The 23728-nt window shown below is 35.2% G+C and overlaps 1 protein-coding gene across 4 annotated transcripts in view; it reads right to left on the reverse strand.

Annotated features, from left to right (window-relative positions):
- Positions 1–23728, reverse strand: part of CCSER1 (coiled-coil serine rich protein 1) — a 1309738-nt gene that overhangs the window by 619539 nt on the left and 666471 nt on the right. For all 4 annotated transcript variants that reach the window (XM_058719574.1, XM_058719575.1, XM_058719576.1 and 1 more), the window contains exon 9: positions 19451–19528. In XM_058719574.1, coding sequence (XP_058575557.1) covers positions 19451–19528 — 78 coding nt within the window. The remainder of the gene's footprint in view (positions 1–19450; positions 19529–23728) is intronic.

Raw genomic sequence — 23728 nt, forward strand, 5'->3', positions numbered from 1 at the left:
CTTCCCATGTCAACATGTTTTCATTTGTAATAGTTATCCTTAATCAAATTTCCTCAAATGCCCTTCAAATACTACTAGTAAATGCTGCTATTAACTACTAACCTGTACAACCCAAGAGTTACAACTGGACCATGCATCACAGCCGAATGTAATGTCATTTTAAATATAGATTCTAATTTTTAAAATTGGATTAGCCTCTCCCCTTACTGGGAAAACTTCTAAGTATACAGAAAAATAGAAAAACTAGTACAATTAGCACCTGCTTGGCAGAGCTAACACCTGGATTCAGTAGTTAAGAGTTTCTTGTGATATCTCTTTAGTCTCTTTAATTAAGATAATCTCCTGATATTTAACAGCACTTTAGATTTTAAGGATACAATGTCAGTTTTCTCAGAATACTGCACATTTGGAAGTTTTCTGACAGTTGACCTATGGTATTGTTTTACATATCCATCCACTTTCTGTGTTGCCTGTATATTGGAAGTTAGGCCTATAAGTCTGAATTTTTTCAGGTTACATGTTTCTGACTGTAGTAAATTCTGTAGTAAATTATGAGTTCCTGTTGATAGTTTCTATTTGGATATTATATTACAGGTTTCTTTTTCCCTTTTAATTTATATTTTCATAATTACATTTCTTTTCTCTCATCTTTCAATATGTTGAGTACTAGTAACATTTGATTTAATTAGTTAAATCTTACAATGTACATAAATTAAAAAATTTTTTTTAAGTTTTATTTTTTTAAATTTACATCCAAGTTAGTTAGCATATAGTGCAACAATGATTTCAGGACTAGATTCCTTAGTGCCCCTTACCCATTTAGCCCATCCCCCCTCCCACAACCCCTCCGGTAACCCTCAGTTTGTTCTCCATATTTATGAGTCTCTTCTGTTTTGTCCCCCTCCCTGTTTTTATATTATTTTTGCTTCCCTTCCCTTATGTTTATCTGTTTTGTATCTTAAAGTCCTCATATGAGTGAAGTCATATGATATTTGTCCTTCTCTGACTCATTTTGGTTAGCATAATACCCTCCAGTTCCATCCACGTAGTTGCAAATGGCAAGATTTCATTCTTTTTGATTGCTGAGTAATACTCCATTGTGTGTGTGTGTGTGTGTGTGTGTGTGTGTGTGTGTGTGTGTGTGTGTATACCACATCTTCTTTATCCATTCATCCATCGATGGACATTTGGGCTCTTTCCATACTTTGGCTATTGTTGATAGTGCTGCTATAAACATTGGGGTGTATGTGTCCTTCAAATAGTTTCAAAATTCTTATAACAGTACTAATAAAATTCTACTGAGTCAAGTTATATATTTTTTTGCAGTTCTCTTGGTCCTTAGGCTATAACCCACTAAGGAAATACAACCAGAGAATGGGTCCAAATCACTTTACAATATTTTTCCCCCTGTGGTTATATTCTAATTTGATGTCCAGTTAAGTTTATCTATTTCAAGTACATTTACTCTTTTTTCTTCCATGACAACTATATTAGAATATACACTTTTAAAAAATTCACTTTGTCATCCCTTCCACACTATTTTTTCTCTCTTGCTTCCCCTTGTAGATAAACATGTTTATTATTTCCATTATCTGTACTTATACAAAACATCAAAAAAATGAAATACCGTATAACTACACTTTGACTTATTAACAGATTCTAAAAATTACTCCACATTAGAACACTGATGTTTTCCTTTTTTTTTAGTTTTATGCTCCTCCATTATGTAAACGAGCCATTATAAAACAGCCCCCTATTGATGGACATTTGTGTTAATTTTTTGTCTTTATTACAATGAATGCCAATTAAAAAAAGTTATGGGAATTTTATTTGGTATATGCAAATGTGTATGCGCAGCATAGAGTTCTAGAAATAGCACTGCTGACTGGAGGATAAAACCACATAAATTTTGATTTTTCAAAATTTGCCTTGATAAGGAATTGTGCCATATAAAAATGTCCTTTAAAAGGACAAAGAAATTAAAAAGAAATATAAAAAATATTTAAAAGGTTCACAGGATAGAATGATATTCAGTCACTTAAATCAATAAGTAAAAAAAAAACATTAATATTATGAAGCTGCCTCAGGCCCATGGACCAACCTACTAGTCTTTAACTTTAGCAAATTCCCTTAGCCCATGTGATTAACTAACCCCTTTCTTTGTATACCTATAGATCACGGGTTCTTTCTGCCCTTCTGCTAATCATGAAACAGAAACCAGGCCCCCTTGCACAACCTCTGAGCAATGAGATAATGTCTGAAGCTGGCATCATCAAGGCTACATGTAATCAAGGAATGTTATGGACCAGTTCACCCCCTTTACTGATTAACTACCCTAAACCCCTTTATAAATTCCTAGGCCAGGCAGAAACTTTGGAGGTGGCTTTTGGACCAGAGTCCAACTTTTCTCCAGGTGGCCAGCCTCCTGAATAAAGCTCATATTCCTTTCCAATCAACACTTTTGAGTTTTGGCTCTTCCAGCAATGACAGGCAGCTAAACTTGGGTTTCAGTAACAATTAGAGTAAGATTATATCCATTATATTTGAAATACTAAAATATTTGTTTATGTACATGTAATATATTTATAATGATTCAGTGTTTGTTTATTTTAACATACTAAAATAATCAAAATTGAGGAAAGCTTTTAAAAGAGTAGAAAATACATACACTCAACACCAAGTAATTTTGGTGTATTTTTATAATTCACATTAAGTTCCTTTTAGTTTCATATTTCTTAATGTTAAATGATGAGTCATTATTGTGAGACATAAGTGAAATGATTGATTTTCAGAAATACCAAATAAAAGCTGGGCTGTCTAGTTAACAATAGGCTTACAACCTATTGGAAATATCTACCACCCACCCCCTCATAATGGAGTCCCAAACCCTTAGACACTTAACTTCCTGGTTCTTCCCCTCTCCCTTTTGTGGGCTTATCTTCACAGGCTTTGCAATGAGCATGCGCCAAAAAACTGAAGTCTCTGTGTTGCAAGAACATTGATTAAAGCCTCCCTTCACTGTGCTCCCAGTCTCTGACTCCCTCCTTCGATTGGTTCAGTGGGCTTATTTCTCACATTACTGATGCTCCCTCAAAGAAGAAAAACTAATCGTTTCAGACTAAATTAGCTTTTGTAGCAACTTTCTAATAAATTAACAAAGTTTTTAAGGAACATTTTAGGAACAATATTGAATGTTTTTTGTAACCTAAAAAGTTGAAAAGCACTATTTTCAATTCTATAATAGTCTTAAAATATGAATAATTAATCAATTTTTAGGTTATACTCTTCAATGCAAGAAAATATTGAACCTGTCTAGAGTATTTTTCTCTCTGAAAATCCTCTATATCAGATGGTACCTTAAATATATTTTCCTTTAATTTGATGGATTAAACCCAAATTCATAATCAATATACAAGCACATTCATATACATGTATATGTATTTGAATGTATACATTCAGTGTATACATATGAATGTATACATTTATACATTCATAAAATAATGACAAATCTGAAGTTATTCTGACATGTAAAAAACTATGACTCTCTAAGTACTCTGCATTGCAAATTACACTCTGGTATAAATTGTCTCTACAGTAATTCAACTTTATGAATTTAAAATTCTAATTATCATTTTTTTTTTTTCAACGTTTTTTTTATTTTATTTTTGGGACAGAGAGAGACAGAGCATGAACGGGGGAGGGGCAGAGAGAGAGGGAGACACAGAATCGGAAACAGGCTCCAGGCTCCGAGCCATCAGCCCAGAGCCTGACGCGGGGCTCGAACTCACGGACCGCGAGATCGTGACCTGGCTGAAGTCGGACGCTTAACCGACTGCGCCACCCAGGCGCCCCTCTAATTATCATTTTAACAATGTAGCATCACATGAGTATCATTTCCTGGTACTCTTACTTCACAGAGCATGAGATTAACATTACATGTGGCTCCCTTCTAGGAAACTTTCTGTAATGCAATATCCTGAAAATTCCTATTCCTTTACCTGTTTGGTACAAAGTCAAATATTCATGGAACTGTTTTCTTTAATTCTCTACACCATTTATAAGTTATGAAAACAGCTTATGTTTTTGTTTTGAAACACTAATAATGTAATATTTAATGCCTTTCCCCCTGGAATCATTCTCCAGTTCTTTCACTGGAAGAAGATATAAGCTGGTATAAAAGAGAATTTGCCACCCAAAATATGCCTCTTTGACATAAGGATTATCTTGAGCTGGTTATTTTTAAGCACCAAAGACACAGCACAAGTTCTGAAAACAAAGTAAAAGTTACCCTTTTAGTAAAATACATTTACATTTATAAGGAAAAATCTCCATTTGTAAGGTGTGTCCCTCCCTGTACCAGGAAGAGAAGGATGACCGAATCTCTGGAAACTCATCAAAGGAGCAGGCACAGACCTAAATCTGCATAACAACCTTATCCTTGTTTACTCTGTACTTCCTGGTTATCTGTTATAACCTCTCCTGAGCCTCAACAGCCTTCTTTTGTCTTTAGCTGGGAATGATACAGAAGGTGGTGGCCTGGCCATTTTGGGAAATTTTCCTGGGTATCTTCCATATATACAGGAAGTATTTTCCTACTGTTAATCTTTTATGATAGGGGAGGTCTCTGCCAAGAACCTGGGAGGGTAGAGGGGAAATCATTTTCCTTCTGCTACAGTTCAGTGCCTCCAGAAGGGATCTGATGAGACCTCATTCTTGGGGGAGCCTGCAGATGGGATCCTGGAAAACTGGCAGAAATTAACAAAGGGTAAGAATTCTTACCAAAGTCAGCTCTCGCAGGTATCTCTCTCTATAGTGGCTGATCAAGAGATGAAGATTAAAAATTCTTATTGCTTCCTTTCCAAATTTAAATTAACAGGAGATAATATTTATGTAAACTAGTTCCTTGGGTATAGTGAATTTGGTAAATTTGTTGTGAGTAATCTGGTTTTCTGTTGATTCTCTTTTCTCCCAGAGATGACCATTGTTTTTGTTTGTGTTTGGTGGTTTGTCTTTTGTGTCATTGGTCACAAAAAGAACCATAGCCTAGAGGAGGTTTTCCTTTTGTCTTATTTTAGGTCAGAAGACTTTGGCTTTGTGACCAGTGAGAATATACTCTGGTCTCTGCCAGCTGGAAAATGAATGTGTCCACATGCATTTGGCATAAAACCCAATAGGCTGTGGATCCCAAAGGCAGCATACTCTTTGTCCAACTATGCCACCTCTCAGGGGAGATTGTCTTAAAGGATCCTGGTTCCATAAGGGGTCTTTGTAGTCTCAACCTGCATTGTCTCATTAGTGCTGGAAAAGTCCCATTCTAGTACCATCTGTTTGGGGTAACTGATTAGAGAGTCTGTGACTGGAGGCATCCAAAGTTCTCAATCTTACCACCTGTGGCAATAGGTCTTTGCTTTCCTAGGATAACTGAAAGTAAATTTTCTGGATCTTGTGAGGGCTGCATGTTTACACCTTCTTTTGGGATGCCTCTTGGATTTATGGTTAAACCATAAATTTATGGTTAAGCCTTATTGGTTTGAGTTGCTATTGAATATAAAAAGATCCTACTTGTCAATGACCAAATGATGGATACTCTGAACTGAAAATATAAACAAACTTCTATATTTGAAAAAAAAAAAATTAGAGAGTTCTTTTTTTAAAGAATTATCTTATTGGTATCTACAGAAAGACTAAATTGAAAAGAAGACACAAAGAAGTATAATGGCTCACATTATGGGCTTCTTTAACAAGATAAAATTATGAAGTTTTATTTATTTATTTATTATTTATTATTATTTTTATATTTTAGTTAGTTTACATACAGTGCAATATTGGTTTCAGAAATAGAATTCAGTAATTCATCACTCACAAAAAACACCAAGTGCTCATCACAAGTGTCCTCCTTAATTAATACCTATCCCACTTTCACAAGATACTACCAAATTTACAGAAGAGCTAGAAAAATCAGTGGACATTCACAACACCACTCACAGGAACTTTGACTAATGGCTAAGGTTTTCCTTTCTATGATTATACTGTAGTTATCAGACAAGCTGGCTGCCCCCCCCCCCCACACACACACCAAGTAAACAGATCAGAATTTCTCCCAGATCCTTGCCCCCCCCCCCCCCACACACACCAAGTAAACAGATCAGAATTTCTCCCAGATCCTCCTACAAATGATCAGGAAATGGATTAGCTGGAGGCCAAGGGTCAGAGGCTGATACAAACAAAACTAAGTTTAAGGTGTTCCCCTCCTTAAGTTTAAGTTGGTCTAAGGATTAAGGGTACATTTGGGGGGGTGGGGGAAGAAGACGACCTGAAGGCCTTGGTTGAATGCTTTATGCATCCTGCACAAAGACCTACTGAAGTTCCAGAACATAGAAATATTTTGATTTCTTAACTGGACATCTTCTTCTGCTATAAAGCAAATTGAAATTGCAGTCAGATGTGTGGGTCAGTTCCCTGATATCATTCAGGCTATAACCCAATTCTTTTGAGTAATTAGAAACAACTGCTTTTGTCTTGCAAATCTTTGTAAAAACAGAGGTACAGTTCCAGAAGCAATGCAAAATCCATCTGTCCTTTTTTTTACTAATTCTCCAAACTTCTCAAAATCCATCTCAAAATGCTTGCAAAAGATCAATACATTGGAAACTGAATGTCCTTTGCCTAAGAGAAATCAGGAAATTTTAAATAGTAATTACTTCAGACCACTGATAATAGGCAAATATACCCCCAAACTCCATTTTGGAGAAAATGCAGATACTTTCTGTGATTTTTGAAACGCAAATTTTCTACCCATCTTCTCCATGTTCTAAGAGCCATTCTTTAAAATGCAAACTTTAAGAAGATATTTCTCATCAGAAGGAGAAAAAAGGATTTATTGGAAATTGGGCAGATGAAATATCCCAGTGTCTTCCTCACAAATATTAGTATGAAAAACTTTAGCTATCGGAGCTGGTAAAGTGCCAGAAACACGATTTGCATCCAAATATTCTCTTATAAACTAGTGAGTTTAGTGTTGTACCTGACTCATAGCTAAAATTTTAGCTATAAGATCTCTTTTTCAGTCAGCCTATATGTTTACCTGTGTCTATATATGATGTGAAATGCGTGATTTTTTAAATTAACCTCTGGATGCTATTGCTAAAATTAATTTGTAAAAGCTCTATTTAAATAGCTTAAAATATGCACTATATAAATTATTTCTAAAAGTCAAAAATATAAAAACTAACCCAAATGTTTGTTTCAAATTCATGTGATCTGGGATTTTTTTGCAGTAAATAAAAGCCAAGTGAAGTTTGTTGGTTTAATAAAAATAGACATGTATTCAATGTTGTCAACAAATATAATTCAGATATACAATTTTTATTCTACCTAGGTCAAAGAAGTTCATGTTACCTCTGTTACAAAGCTCTTCGGTAAGAAAACAGAACAATGGCAGACTTTGCCTAATGTCTCACAAAGATTTTGTGAGTAGTCTAAGCATAACTGTTGGGAGCAAGTGATTTAGATGTAAGAGGAATAAGGGTTTTTAGGTGAACTTTTGAGCAACAATTATGTGTTTATGATATAGCTACTGAAATAGTTTCCCAAATCTCTTAGGTAACTTCTGCCTTTAGAGTTTTCTTGAGTTAAGCTGAATGATGTAAATTTATTGAATATCTAGATCATGTGCAAATAAGATAAAATACTGAACATTAGGGGCGCCTGGGTGGCGCAGTCGGTTAAGCGTCCGACTTCAGCCAGGTCACGATCTCGCGGTCCGTGAGTTCGAGCCCCGCGTCAGGCTCTGGGCTGATGGCTCGGAGCCTGGAGCCTGTTTCCGATTCTGTGTCTCCCTCTCTCTCTGCCCCTCCCCCGTTCATGCTCTGTCTCTCTCTGTCCCAAAAAATAAATAAAAAATGTTGAAAAAAAAAAAATTAAAAAAAAAAAATACTGAACATTAATTGCTGAACATAGGTTTAATCTGAACTGGGTAAGAATGTCCAGAACTGACTCAAGTAGTAGAAAACCAAGCAGAACAAGAATAACATGGTGCTGAATAAACTCATGAAAATGCAAATTCTTATGACTTTGTTTGCAACGTTGATTCTTTAAAGTTTTGTTTTTTTCTAGATTTAAGGAAACTTTTTTTTTTTTCTACTAAGCTAAGTATGAATTACAGCAATTTGGTAAGTATGTCTTTGTGAACACAGATGAAACAATTACTTTTTCTCCCTATCTGATCCCTTGAGAATGTGCATAGAATTAAACATGACCAAACAGGTTCAAGGAACCAAGTTTCACTTCATGGAGCAGATAACACTCCCTGGAAAAGCAGCCTGGTGTTTTGCTTACAGCGATCCCAGCAGTCCTACCAGATGACTAAGAAAGCTCACTTTCTGGATGGTGCAGAAGCCATAGGATATCTCTGGGACCTCAAGAAGAGAAAAATTAATCCAAATCTCTAGATACTGCAGGCAAAGTCTGATGGTGAGCCCTTCACTTGGCATCCTATCCTCAAGGCTTTTAAAAGTTCAGTCTAAAATTCCCTGTGAAAGTTCCAGCAAAGTAGACCTCAAAGGAACCTATACATATTCCACCACTATTCTTCCTGCACATAATCAGGTCAAGTTTAATGAAACTAAACTTAGTTTGCAAACAAATTAGTCCTACTGTGATTATTTTGGCAAAAATAAGGGTGATTATAGAGAAAATTATGTTTCAGTAGTACAACTTTGTGGATATTAGATTCTAGTCCAATTTATTGTCTTAGAAATGTTGTTTTCTACCTGTAAATTGGACCAAATCCTAAATTCTAACAATTTTCTCAAATATTTTGCTACAACTCTCTGAACTAATTTCCAATTTTATCCCACCCTTCTTCTTCTTTTCTTTTTTTAATGTTTGTTTATTTATTTCTGAGAGTGTGGGGCGCCTGGGTGGCTCAGTTGGTTGAGCGAACAACTTCAGCTCAGGTCACGATCTCACAGACCGTGAGTTCGAGCCCCGCATCAGGCTCTGGGCTGATGGCTCAGAGTCTGGAGCCTGCTTCCGGTTCTGTGTCTCCCTCTCTGTCTGCCCCTCCCCCGTTCATGCTCTGTCTCTCTCTGTCTCAAAAATAACGTAAAAAAAAAAAAATTAAAAAAAAATAGAGAGTGAAAGAGAGAGAGAAGGTGGGGAGGGGCAGAGAGAGAGGGAGACACAGAATCTGCAGCAGGCTTCAGGCTCTGAGATGTCAGCACAGAGCCCGATGCTGGGCTCAAACCCACAAATTGTGAGATCATGACCTGAGCCAAAGTTGGATGCTTAACAGACTGAGCCACCCAGACATCCCTCTCCCACCATTCTAACTTGAAATGACTGAGAGGAAACAAAGCAAAGCAAAACAAAACAAAAAACAAAAAACCTATCCTTTTCCCAAAGCTGTGCGAATTGAATGTGAACAACTTCATATAAACTTAAGAGAAATCATCACAACAGCACATATGGACAACCTTTTGTGCCTGCTGATATGTAGGCCACTCAGAAAGTTCACCTTAACATCTGATGACATCAGAGATATTCAAACTTTGAAAGATGATTTGAACCTGACATATAGAAATCTCAACTGGCTGCCCCCTACCTCCGCCCTGTTCTCACAAACTGCATTATTATAGTTTGTGCTAATTGTTAAACTTTGCCTATCTTTTTCCATAGACATGCCTCTTATTAAATACCTGATTGCTAGCACAATATAAGACTAACTTTGGGAGCCCATCTGCAAGACCACTTCCTAAAATGAGACATAGCAGTTAATTGAAGTGATCTATTTTCAGGAGTCAGACATGGGCTCAGTGAAATATTGGAGCAATGTATCAACTCAGGTTCTGGATTGTGAAACTTCTTGGGGAAGTTTCAAGGTGGAATTGAAGGGAAGCAGAATTTGCCAGCCCAAATATGCTTTTTGGCATAACTTGAACTGGTAATTTTTAAGAGATTGCAGACACAGGGAAACCTCTGAAAATCAAGTACAAGTTACCCTTTTGTAAAGGTTATTTATATTTATAAGGAAATCTCCATTTGAAAGGTATCTCTCTTTCTGTACCAGGAAAAGGGGATGACCAAATCTCTAGAAACCCTTATCAAAAGAGAAGACTTAGACTTATATCTGCATAACACCCTTACCTTTGTTCACTGTGCTCTTCCCACTGGTAAATTTCCACAACTGGCCTCCCCAACCCCCAACATCTTTATTTGGTCTTTAGCTGGAGATGGCATTTAAGGTGATGACTTGGGCCATCTCAGGAGTCAACTTAATTTCCCTAGGTATCGCCTGCGTATAATAGGAGGCCTATACGTTACTAAACTTTCGTTTCTCTTCTTTTAATCTTTTTTATTACAGAAGTTCTCAACCAAGAAATTTGAAGGATAAAGAAAAATTACTCCCTCCATCCCCATACCCTTCTAGGTATCCCCAGTTCCCAAAGCATAAGTCAAGTGCTTGAGAAACTTTTTGATGGAGCAAGATCATTATGAGGGCTAATGATCTTTATAGATATTATGCATTTATGGTGCTAAATCAAGTACAAGTGGGAGGGTTGTCAGAGAATAGTGAATCTCACGGGAAACCAAAAGGAAAAAATAAATTAATTTAATTAATTAAATCTGATGGTCTAATGAAACAAAGGCTCAACTATGACAACACAGAAATGCCATCAGCAGGTATAGTGGAAAAAATAAAACACTGTCATACTTATGGTATGGCAAAATTTGTCATTACTGTTTCAAATTAGAATATATTGTTTTATGATTTCTGCATACTGAAAATGTAATGTTTCTAGAGTCAGTGCAACTTTTAACTTTAAAAGAAAATATATTAATATTAATTTATACCAAGTATAACAAAGTTCAGTAACAAATAGTTGCATAAGTATGATTTAATCATATTAAAATACACATAATCGGGGCGCCAGGGTGGCTCAGTTGGTTAAGCGTCTGACTTTGGCTCAGGTCATGATCTTGCAGTTCACAAGTTTGAGCCCCACGTCGGGCTCTGTGCTGACAGCTCAGAGCCCGGAGCCTACTTCAGATTCTGTGTCTCCCTCTCTCTTTGCCCCTCCCCCACTCAAACTTTTTCTCTCTCTCTAAAAAAAAAAAATTCAAAAATGCATATAATCATCTTAAACATTGTATTAGTGTACATTTGCATCTAATCCTAACATCTATAATAAATACAAATAGTGAATAACAGTAGATTTTGTTTTGTACCTATGTCATGCAGTTGTGTGTGTGTTCAGGGACTATGTGTTTTGATGTATGTATTATATTGCTTCAAGAATACATTTGTATATATTTAAATAGTAAATTTGCTTTTCCAGATTTTCTTGATTGTAGATCAAATTAAAGGAAAGCAGTGCTTTCCCTAGATATGAATTCATATAAATCTATAAAGATATATGTTGACCAAGTAACTGAGCAAAGTCTTAGAACTTAAATTAACACAAATTATGTTACCAAGTGAGCTACCACAGCCTGTAACTTAGTGAAGATAAGTCCTGGTGCAGTGAGCTGGCCAAGTGCTCCATCCCAGGGAATAGCGAGGGGGCTGGATAAATCAAAAGCTTAAGCTCCTCGCTGGGTTTGTGAACATGGTTGCTGAACAAACTCATCATAAGATAAGCCCAAAACTCAAACGATGAGGGTTTGGAAAAGACAAAGAGAAATTTATTTTAGGTGCCTGCAGCCGGGGTAAGTGGTAGGCTCAAGCCTTAATAATCAACCTTCGCACCTACAAGATGGACACCTAGAGTTTTATAAAGAGAATGGGTATGTACAAGAGAGTGGGCAGAGAGCACAGGATCATTGCTAAGGGATCAGTATGTGTTCAGTACATGATCACTGTCAGAGAAGGGGGTACGGGGGTGTGTAGTCTCCTAAGTATTCCATTGCTACCAGGCTTTTCTGGTCTGGTGGTTGGAATATTCCAGTCATTGTCAATGCCTCAAGAAAATACAATAAGAAGTAACTGTTCGGGGTCTATCGTTGAGCAAGAGAGCTCGCTGACAATTACGATGAATAATTGCAATTGCATAATGGATCACCAATAGTCACTGAAATATGCCTTTAGTGTATATATTGTATTTTCTTCCAAAGAGTGGTAAAAATTCCTTCAGACAGGACTCCCTGTCATGAAACGCTTATTTAGCATACTGGAAAATCTTAGAAATTTTGTCATTAAATCTAGTTTTCCTATAGAGGTGGTGATATGAGACAGAACTTTAAATGGGTTGGAAGAAATTTTATTTTCAACAATGATCAAATTTCTCTTTTATCAATGCTATCATAGAATCAACATATTTTTCAGCAAATGTGATAATCATTATTACTAATTAAAGAAGGCAAAATATAAACCCAGAATACGCCTCTTTAGCATGAGAATTATCTTGAGCTGGGTATTTTTAAGAAACACAGATGCAGGAGAAGCTATAAAAATGGAAAACAAGTTATTGTTTTATAAACGAAATTTACATTTATAAGGGAATCTCCATTTGTAAAGGTGTCTCTCTGTACCAGGAAGAAGAGGACAACTCTCAATCTCTAGAAACTCTTATCAATAAAGAAGGCATAGTCTTAAATCTGCACAACAGTCTTACCCTTGTTTGCTATGCTTTTCCTTGTAACCTTCCATAACTGGTCTCCCCTACTACCCCCCACACAACCCCACCGTATCATCTTCTGTCTTGAGCTGGAGGTTGTATTTAAGATGGTGACTTGGACCATTTCAGGGAGTTACTCAGTTTCCTAAGTATCTCCACGTATACAGGAGGTATACATGTCACTAAATTTGTTTTTCTCCTCTTTATTTGTTTATTACAGGTAGGTCTACACTCAAGAACCTAGAAGCGTAGAGGGAAAGTTATTTTTCCTCCCACATAATTTAAGATATATACAATTTATGTGTCTGCGTGTTCTTTTATTGTTTTATTTTGATGAATATTTTTACAATTACAAGAGCTTTTTTAACACCTATCCTTGCTATTTTTCCCAAAAGGATTTCAGCTATAAATTATCCTAACTAAAGAATTATCAGTCAAGTAATACTGAGTCTATGTAGTCAGAACTAAAATAAAGACCTGGAGGCATTCCAGGAATGATCTGGCTCCTAGATAAAAATTTAGGATTTTTATTTTTTTTTCAATATATGAAGTTTATTGTCAAATTGGTTTCCATACAACACCCAGTGCTCATCCCAAAAGGTGCTCTCCTCAATACCCATCACCCACCCTCCCCGCCCTCCCACCCCCCCATCAACCCTCAGTTTGTTCTCAGTTTTTTTTTTATTTTTATTTTATTTTATTTTTTTTAATTTTTTTTAACGTTTATTTATTTTTGAGACAGAGAGAGACAGAGCATGAACAGGGGAGGAGCAGAGAGAGAGGGAGACAAAGAATCTGAAACAGGCTCCAGGCTCTGAGCTGTCAGCACAGAGCCCGACGCGGGGCTCGAACCCACGGACCGTGAGATCATGACCTGAGCCGAAGTCGGATGCTTAACCGACCAAGCCACCCAGGCGCCCCTGTTCTCAGTTTTTAAGAGTCTCTTATGCTTTGGCTCTCTTCCACTCTAACCTTTTTTTTTTTCCTTCCCCTCCCCCATGGGTTTCTGTTAAATTTCTCAGTATCCACATAAGAGTGAAACCATATGGTATCTGTCTTTCTCTGTATGGCTTATTTCACTTAGCATCACACTCTCCAGTTCCATCCATGTTGCTACAAAGGGCCATATTTCATTCTTTCTCATTGCCACATAGTACTCCATTGTGTATATAAAAAATTTAGGATTTTTAAAGGAAGAATTCAATGCACTACTGTAAAGGAAATTGCATGTTGGCACCCATGTTTTAAAACTACTGGTTATCTACGCTGATTTGCATTTAATGCTCTGTTCTAAAAGGCACAAAGTAGCCATTTTGAAACATTTGTTAGAAGTAACAAAATGATATGGAATCACAATATGCACTTCTGTATTTGTGAATAAAATAAAACAATGTATACTGATTTGTAATAGGTCTTTAGGATTGTAAAACTAACATGAGTCTTTTAGTTAATCTATTCATTTATTTTTTTTCATCAAGTAACTGTTGTGTGCTTTCTGCATTAGTTTCCTTTAGTGGTACACTTCTGACAAATGGGATGTGCTGGTATACAATGAAGTCTAATTATACATTTAAAGTATGTAAAATCAACTCTGCCTAAGCTGTAAGAAGACTGGTAGAGAGAGAGAGAGGAGGTGGACAGAGTGTATGCAAGAAAAGAATGAGGAAAAGCAATGCAATTTACATGGTATGGCTCATAGGACCTGGCTTTCTTCTCAGTGCTTCTGCCAAGTGGCTATGAAAGAAGGAGCCCAAGTGGGCTGTTCCCTCAGGGGGTCTGTGTTCCCCTCGTGTGAGTCTCAATGCATGGAGTCTGATTCTACGGTTTAATGGTACTGTATGCAATTTTTCATACCTTATGGCCTATAAACAAAGCCAACTATTCTTACCTAGGGCTGCAGCAAAGACAAAGCATTTGTTCTTACTGACTGAGGGGCTTTGAGGGGTATTCAAGGAGCATAATCACAAAAGGATTTCTGACTAAATGTGATTTTCACCTCACCACCTTCAAGCCTCACATCTCACACTGGACCGGCCTAGATCACCCTGTTTAAAATTTCTGATCATAGTCTTGGCCCTCAACCCCTCATTCACAATTATCCTTTCCTTGTGCTATTTTTCCTTTTTAGACTGCACTTAGCACCTACTAACACACTACATACTTTACTTAACTTTATTATTTATTATAAGTATGCTGTCAAAAAAGGCAGGCTTTATAAGCAAATATTTGTGTGGTTTGATTAAAGGAGTTATTCCAAGCACCTAGAACAGAGCCTGGCTTCCAGGGGGCACTTAGTAATATTTGTTGAATAAATCCATGTATGGATTTTCAAATGTGATGCCCTTAACACTTCACCACTGGTTCCTCCATTAAATATTAATAAGTCCCTATGGCAGATGATCATATTTCTTGTGTTTTAAACCAATGGTTTTGTCTGAAAGTGACCCTTAATGTAATATGAAAAACCATAGTTCAAAAAAACTTGGGATACATCAGCTTTTAAATCTGATTTTTTTAATTTATAAAAATAAACAGAAATACTTGATATAAGTAAATGTAAGTAAATGAAGTATGTAGGGTGAAGGCACTCATCTATAAATGCTGAGGCACACTGACATGATCAGAAGTACTGAATTTACGAAAAATAATAGCAATGATGGATAGCTTTAACAAACGAGCTTATTAGCAGCTGGATGAGAATGTCTAATTGATAATTATGCAACTCTCACAATTAGGTTTAATCCATAGGCTGACATAATATAGTAGCATCACGCAAAATACTCTCTTCCTCTGTCTCAGAGCTAACAAAACAGTTATGGTAAAAACTAATCATTCTTACTCCTTACATGATGAACTATTTTCGTATTTGTTAGAATTCCCTGTACACTATTAACTGTGTCAGGAGGGCCTCCAAAATAAAATCTAAGAAAAGAAGCATAGATTGAAAATATACAGACAACTGCACTGAGTTCTTCTTTCAAAATGTGTATTCATAATGCAACTAGTATTAATATTAGTTTCCTAGCATATACATAGGAAAGTTCAGTTATGAAGAAAATCCCACCATTTGGAAACTGTTAAAATATTTGAAAAATACACAGTGGCAAGATCATACTTTTCCAAACTGAGTTATGCTTCACTCATACCTGACACAGACAAAATATATGTAATGCCACGATTCGGTTTAAATGGCCAAATGAAAACCATTAAGGATATTAAGACTAACAGTGATTAATAATATTTGATGAAATACTTGATAACATCAAAACTCTTAAAGAAATCCGAACAAAAAATTGCAAGTTAAATACTAAGAAACACTTCTTATTAAATAGAAATATAAAACATATGCTAATTAAAGGAAGACTTCTTTGGAGACCCTGGGATTGTTCTGAGTTTAATTCAAGCTCTAACTGAAAAGAAAATTTACACTTAAAGTAAATCAGCCACATGTAAAAAGATAACCTGTAAAACATCAAAAGGAAGTTAAAAAGAAAAAAAACTGGCTATAAAGATGCCTAATTAATTAAAGTACCTGAATTTTTGCCCCGTTAGAATATAAGATCCTCACTGCATTTTGGTTATTCATTCCCGATTATTTAATCCAAAAATGTTGTTTGCAGGAGTTCAAACTATAAAATATTTACAGACAGCGTACGTTTTATGCTGAAACATTTATGTATACAGTCGATGTAACCAGAAAAATCATCCCTACCTCTTAATGTAATCTTGTAATTGCCAACATTGCTACTTGACTACATCTATCCATCTTCTATCCTGTTTTAATAACACAAGTGACACCTAAGAAATTATTCTTTGATCTTTCAATAAACTAAGCCTGTGTAGACACAGGAAAGTGAAAGAGGTTAAGTTGTCATTGATTATTTAAGACACATTCATCATTTATTTAACAATCTCCCTCATCATCTCAAGAACTATTGTGTTTATAGGCCCTTGCTGAGACACTCTGAATTTATTTTTAAATATTTTTTGTCACGTGCATTAGAAATCAAAGCACGTTGTACACTAACATTAGTTTCAAATCTCCTGATAAATCTGTTACAGGATGGAAGTAGTTTACTATATGAATTTTAGAACTTATTCGCTATAGCAGATTTTCAGAAATTTCTTTTCATAGTTTTCATTATAATTAATGTCACTCAGGAATTATATTTCCTATCTTAAGTGCGATGTGTAGCAACAGCTATCTTCCCAAGAAAATTATATTAAAGGATACTTGTAGTCTCTTATATTCTGACATTGTATCACTGGAACATGATCCACAGTGATTGGCAAAGAATAATTTGTGGCTAATATTGACAGCTTTAGAAAGCAAGAAAGAGAGTATAAGAATCATTCATAATGTGTAAGATTTCTACAAGAAAGTCAAATGATAACTATTGTTATCACATATGAAAAGTGAAAAGTGTATAAATACATATTGAAAAGTATAGAAAATATATCCTATTCATGGAAAAAAAAATACACTGTTGATGAGTCATATGTTCCCAACAGTCACACAATTCATCACATTTAAAATGCTTTACTTACATCTAATTTGCTTATTTGAAATACTTCCCTTCCCTGTTTTTCCATACAAAATGCCCCAAAGTTTACTATGACAGTTACATCCAGGTAGTGACATGAGGTTCTATATGCATATCTTTGGTGACTGATTTTCTGATTCTGATGATTATATCCTAGAATCTATCACCAGGAAAAGTAAAATATGAAACCTTTAGAACAGATTATTATTCTATGTTAATGACTACCTAAACCATACAAGACACTTAAACAAAGGAATCCTGAAAGGACTCACTACCAAGAAATTATTATTCTTAGCCTTTATTCAATACAGTAAAATACACTAAACTCTCACTGTTAGATATAAAAAGAAGCCAGAAACAATGAACATTTAGTAAGGATTAACTACATTCATGGCTCTATTTAGAATTTTTATTTACAGTTGAGAGAATGATGTAGCATTGATATAGCAAATCTCATAGAAACAAGAACGTTATCGGAATAGATAGGCAAATACAAGACAGCTTAGTTATTTCCCCACAGGTACCATTCATCTCTTAGCAACTATTTCTCTCTTGCAGTCACTAATTGTGCTATAGCTCTCTCACATTCTATATTTATATTCAATTCTTTCAAAATTTGAAACTAAGTCTCCCAAACATCATTTCCTTATTGAGTAAAGTGGAATATTTGAGTCCCAGTACACACATGTTTTCCTCTTTCCTTGTTTAAGAATACATTACTTATAATAACTAGACTTCCACAAAGTTCATGTGGTAGTGAACAAGTGACTTCAAGTTACTTGTTCACAAGTTAGACACAAGTTAACTGGTGCTCAGTTAACTTAGAATTTTGTTATGTTGGAATACAATTTAATAGAAACTATTTATTTATTAGCCTTACTGGACAACTGGCTAGCAGATTTAAAAAGATAAAGGGTATTTGTAAAATACATACTGAGTTTATATCCTAGGTATTGATACATAAATAATACACATCAAAAAACTTTAAACAGGAAAAAAAAACCTCCTTCAAAAGAGATAAACATTAAAAATGCTTGTGGCTTAAATCCTCTTTGAACTTAGAAATCATTTCTACTTTAAAAAATTAAATATTCACATCACTTAAATAATATATAACATTGGTATTTAAGCAAGAAGTGTAGTCACAATACTGATATCTAAAATATTTAGGGTTCTATATCAAACATATCTTAAAATGAATGTAACAGAAAAATTCAAAAGAAAAGCATAGCTTTTAATGTTTTTTTTAATTAAAAAATAACATATATAAATAGCGGAAAACAACCTGCAGTGCAATTCAAAACTTTAGTTTATTTCCTAATAGACACAAGTAGCTTTATGTTAAATATATCAATATAATTTGCAAGGCAACACAAAAGTACCATTCATATTTATGTTATTTCATATAATAGGACATGAGGATAAAGTTAAATTTTATCATTAAAGACTTTCATCAAACAACTTAAAATTACTTCTGTTCTAATTTTACTTGTCAATAAAGTGCTAAAAATAATATCATTTTTTTTTTAAATAGAAGAGCTCTTACATATGTTAGATACAGGAAAAAGAAGATAATTCTTTATATGTTCATCAAAAGGAAGTTTAAAGTCATGAACTTAGGCAAAGTGAAAACTTTATAGCTTCATTTAAGAAAAGATAGGAATGTAAATCTAAGTTATCCAAAATCATCCAGTGTTATTAGAAGCAATCTTGTATCAACACGTTTTATAATCCTATTTTGACAATTCAACAAGTACTTCACACTAAGAAAAAAATGCTAACATTCAATTAAATTACTTTCTGTAGCCTGCACGGGAGCTAAAAAGCTAAAATAGTATTTTAGCTTACTATTTAGAAATAGTAAATTTCTCTACAAAGTTGTGTTTCTTTTCACATACCAGAATGTAAAAATGATGTGCCTGGCCCATGGTGATTGTGAACATAACTTTATTAAGCTGTTAACAAATAAATTAGTACTTTCTTAAAGATAAATTGTTCTTGCATTCTAGTATGTATCTTCCACATGTCTGCAAATTTACTAATTCAAAAGACTATATTAGAGATGTTAGTTTAAAAAAAATAAGAAGACATTGGTATGCTAGTCGATGCCTGTAATTATCTTTTTCAGTTCCAGAAGGTATTTGGGGATTATTTAAGAGAAAAAGATGAATGGTGAGCCACTAAATCCTATTAAATCAATGCATGGACACAGCAGCTACAGAGGTAAATAAGCTGTGGAGGTCTGAATACCAATAAAGAAGATAAAAATGGTTTTATATAGCTACTTACATCATAGCCTAGAAGTTCAGTCTGTGTGGATTTATCTACTCTTGAAGCAAAAGCCTTCTGTAAATGCTGGACTTTTTCCTGAAAAATGAAAAAAAAAAAAAAAGAAAAACACATTTTTGGTAAGTCATGTGCTTCTACAATAATATTCCTCACTTATTAAAATTTGATTAGTGTACAATTCATGATTCTCTGCATGCATACTTTGCTCTGTTGGTGGTTTGCATACCAGCTTAAATATTCATAACTTTAATTCTCAGGTCATAAGGCCTCCACCTTTGGCATCTTTTAGTACAGGAACCACTGAGATCGACACTCAGTTGAAGACTAGAGAGCCAGGATTGCTTAAATCCAAGACCAAATGCATTGTATTATGTTTCTTATTGGCTGGATTTTTTTGTAAATTAAATTGATAGGATTTTATTGATCTAGTTTCAAAGCATTTCCATTTAAAATCCAAAACATACTACTACTCAGTGGATTCCATTTAGTTTCTTTTTAATTTCAAGGTTTTTTCCTTCTTAATTCTCTCTTTCTGAAATCAACACATTTGGGAATCTATATAAGATGTGACACTAAACTAATCCTGTTATAAATAAGTAAGGGAAGTAATACATGAAGGAAGTTTGGGATTTCATATCTCAAATGCAAATGCACTTATTCTGGTCTACTAATTTGACTGAGCTTCTGGTTGGGGACTTCTTTTCTCATTTCTAGATGTGTCACTTAAAAAAGGATCTTGAGCTTAGTTATGTAATGTGTTTACTGCATGCCTGAGACATAGGAAAGTGCTGTACTCATATGATCAAACCTCATCTTGGGATTTTTGGTATTATTATCACCCATTTTTAATGAGAACAATAAAATTTAGAAAGCATAATACTTTTTTTTGAAGTTTATTTATTTTGAGAGAGACAAAGGGAGACAGAGAGAGAACAAGCAGTAGAGGGGCAGAGAGTGAAACAGAGAATCCCAATCAGGCGCTGTGCTGTCAGCCCAGAACTGGATGTGGGGCTCCATCTCACAGCTGTGAGATCATGACCTGAGCCGAAATCAAGAGTCTCACACTTAACTAACTGAGCCATCCAGGCACCCCGTAGAAAGCATAATAACTTGACAAATTTTCCAAATAAGTTTATGTGATTCTACTAGGTTGTTTTTACTTTAACTTGCTCTAAAGGATAATTTCTTTTGTTTTCTTTTCTTTGAATGCTCAATAAAAGTTGCATAATAGCTTAAGGATATAAACTGATTGAATTCATCTTTTTTTTTTTTTTTTTTTCCCAGAAGGGGATGGTGGTCATCACAAACTTCACTAAGAGGATTGTTTTCCTACCTTCCCCTCCTCTATCCTCCCCTTCCTTTCCATTTCCTTTCCCTGCCCAACCCCTCTCTCTTTCCCTTAATTCTGCCTCAGATTTGCAAGTAATCAGTTATATAACAAGTCACATACATAATTTACATAAACATTTTTATTTGAATTATTTCACTTCTAACTTCCCTATCACAAAACATCTAGTGCTGCTTTTCAGACCAAAATGAAATGGAGATTAGGTAATTCAGAAAGATGTCTTGCAAGTGAGGTGAGATTTTAACTGTTTGAAAAGGATAACTGAAAATGTGGCCACATTTTTCCAAACTAAATTTAAAAGGAAAAGTAACAAGTTGTGTTTATTTAGACTTATATTGGGCTGAGGAAAAAGAGCAGGGAGAAGTTGTAATAAGCAGAGGAAGCAATAATGTTTGCTATCATTGAAGGGCTGTTCAGAAAATTTTATCTGTTTTTGAAATAGGCTGGAGTAATAAGTATTGGAAAAGCAAGTTTTGTTATAAATTTCCAGACATACAAACATTTGCACATGAATTAGAGACTATGCATTAATGCAAAAAGCAAGGAAGAATAGAGAGCAAATCCTTCCATTATGCTTTCCTCACAATTCTATTTTCAAGGCCTCCCATCCTGAAGAGAGGAGTGAGAAGTATTGGTAAACTCTGGTTCATTGGTCTGAGTTGTAACACTTAGAACATTCAATTCATGAATTTTCAAAAATATTCAACAATTTTCATAACCAATAGCCTAATCGAAGCAAAACAAACAATCTCTACATCAATAATAGTTATTTTCGGACATTAAAACAGACATTTCTAATGCAATTCACTGCCACTTCCTTTTGACGACATTTTCACAACAAATATGTCATATTTGAATTATTTTTTATCTATGCACTTGTACACTATATTCAAATGGGGAGAATAAATTATAAGTTTCTAACATACTTAGGTGTGCACACTTAAAGATTAAATATTTTGTTTAGTGTAATAGTAGGAAGAAAACATATGAAAGTTTATAATCAATTTCTATAATATAAAATTTCAAAATTAAATAAAGTCTCGACAGCTATGGGCAGATAATTCTCCATGGGGCTTTTGCATTTCTGCAAGACTGATGGATATTTATGAATTGATAAATTTAACATGAGATAAAAAGAGTATTACAATCAAATAGAAAATATACCACAAAAATGGCTATTACCAGGTGGTGAGATTGCTGAATTTTATTTATATAAAAAAATAAATATGTATTAACATAAAATATATATATGTCAGTGGAATAGAAATAAAGCATCATCATGTATTTTTAATTTCACACTGATTTGACATAATAAAAGATTTTATTTAAATGATTGATTTTGGTATAGAGAAATAGACATTTCACCTTCATGATGCAAATGTATTTATACTCCTTCATTCAACTATAATTTTTAAAAAAATTTTTTAAACATTTATTTTTGAGACAGAGAGAGACAAAGCATGAACAGGGGAGGGTCAGAGAGAGAGGGAGACACAGAATCTGAAACAGGCTCCAGGCTCTGAGCTGTCAGCACAGAGTCCGACGCGGGGCTCGAGCTCACAGACTGCAAGATCATGACCTGAGCTGAAGTCGGCCGCTTTACCGACTGAGCCACCCAGGTGCCCCCAACTATAATTTTTATTAAATGCATATTATGGGTATTGCTCATGGTACATGGAACATAAAGAAAAAAAGAATGTATAGCCCCATAATGTATGAACTTGTCAAATCACTAAGTTTTACACCTGAAACTAATGTAACATTGTGTCAACTAAACTCAAAAAAAAAAAAAAAAAAACACATCTCAACTTAAAGAAGTATAATTTTTTTAATGTTTATTTATTTTTGACAGAGAGAGAGAGTCAAAGCATGAGCAGGGGAGGGGCAGAGAGAGAGGGAGACACAGAATCCGAAGCAGACTCCAGGTTCTGAGAGGTCAGCACAGAGCCTGATGCGGGGCTTGAACTCACAAACCGTGAGATCATGACCCGAGCCAAAGTCAGCCGCTCAACCTACTGAGGCACCCAGGCGCCCCACAACTTAAAAAAGTATTAGAAAAAATGTATAGCTTATGGGATGCCTGGGTGGCTCAGTGGGTTAGGCGTCTGACTTTGGTTCAGGTCGAGGTCTCACAGTTCGTGAGTTTGAGCCCTGCATCATGCTCTGTGCTAACAGCTCAGAGCTTGGAGCCTGCTTTAGGTTCTGTGTCTCCCTCTCTCTCTGCCCCCACCCCTCCACTCACACTCTGTTTCTCAAAAATAAATAAACATTAAAAAAAAAAGTATGGCATTTTCTGGGGCACCTGGGTGGCTCAGTTGACTAAGCGTCAGACTTCAGCTCAGGTCATGATCTTGCAGTTCATGGGTTTGAGCCCCAAGTCAGGTCCGTGCTGACAGCTCAGAGCCTGGGACCTGCTTGGGTTTCTGTGTCTCCCCCTTTCTCTGTCTCTGTCTCTCTCTCAAAAATAAATAAACATTAAAAATTTTTTAAAAATGTATAGCCTCTTTCATAATGAAATTTCCACTGTGGAACACAGAGATATCAAAAGCAATTAGTATTCAAAATATAAAATAAAAGAACTATAGAGATGTCTGGAGAGATCTGGAGGGGGTGGGGGTGCACACTTATGCACTGTAGAAGCAACATATAAGACAGTTAAATACTTGAAATGGAGAAGCTACTGACACCCCAGCTAAGACCAGAAAAATGAATAATTATTAGCCAACTTGGAGTAGAAGAGATGAGGGTCCTTTCTTAGGCAAAATATTTGCAAATATTTAGAAGTCAGAGAGACCGTGCCAAAGATGTACATAAACAGCTCCTAGTTCGAGTTTGTCTAAGGGTAGACTATGAAAGGGACAACAGTGAGGTAGAAGACTAGAGTGGTAAAGGGAGTCTGCCAGAGAGTACAGAATTCATTTACACATGTG

Source organism: Neofelis nebulosa, chromosome 3 (genome assembly GCF_028018385.1).
Source record: "Neofelis nebulosa isolate mNeoNeb1 chromosome 3, mNeoNeb1.pri, whole genome shotgun sequence".
NCBI lineage: Eukaryota > Metazoa > Chordata > Mammalia > Carnivora > Felidae > Neofelis > Neofelis nebulosa.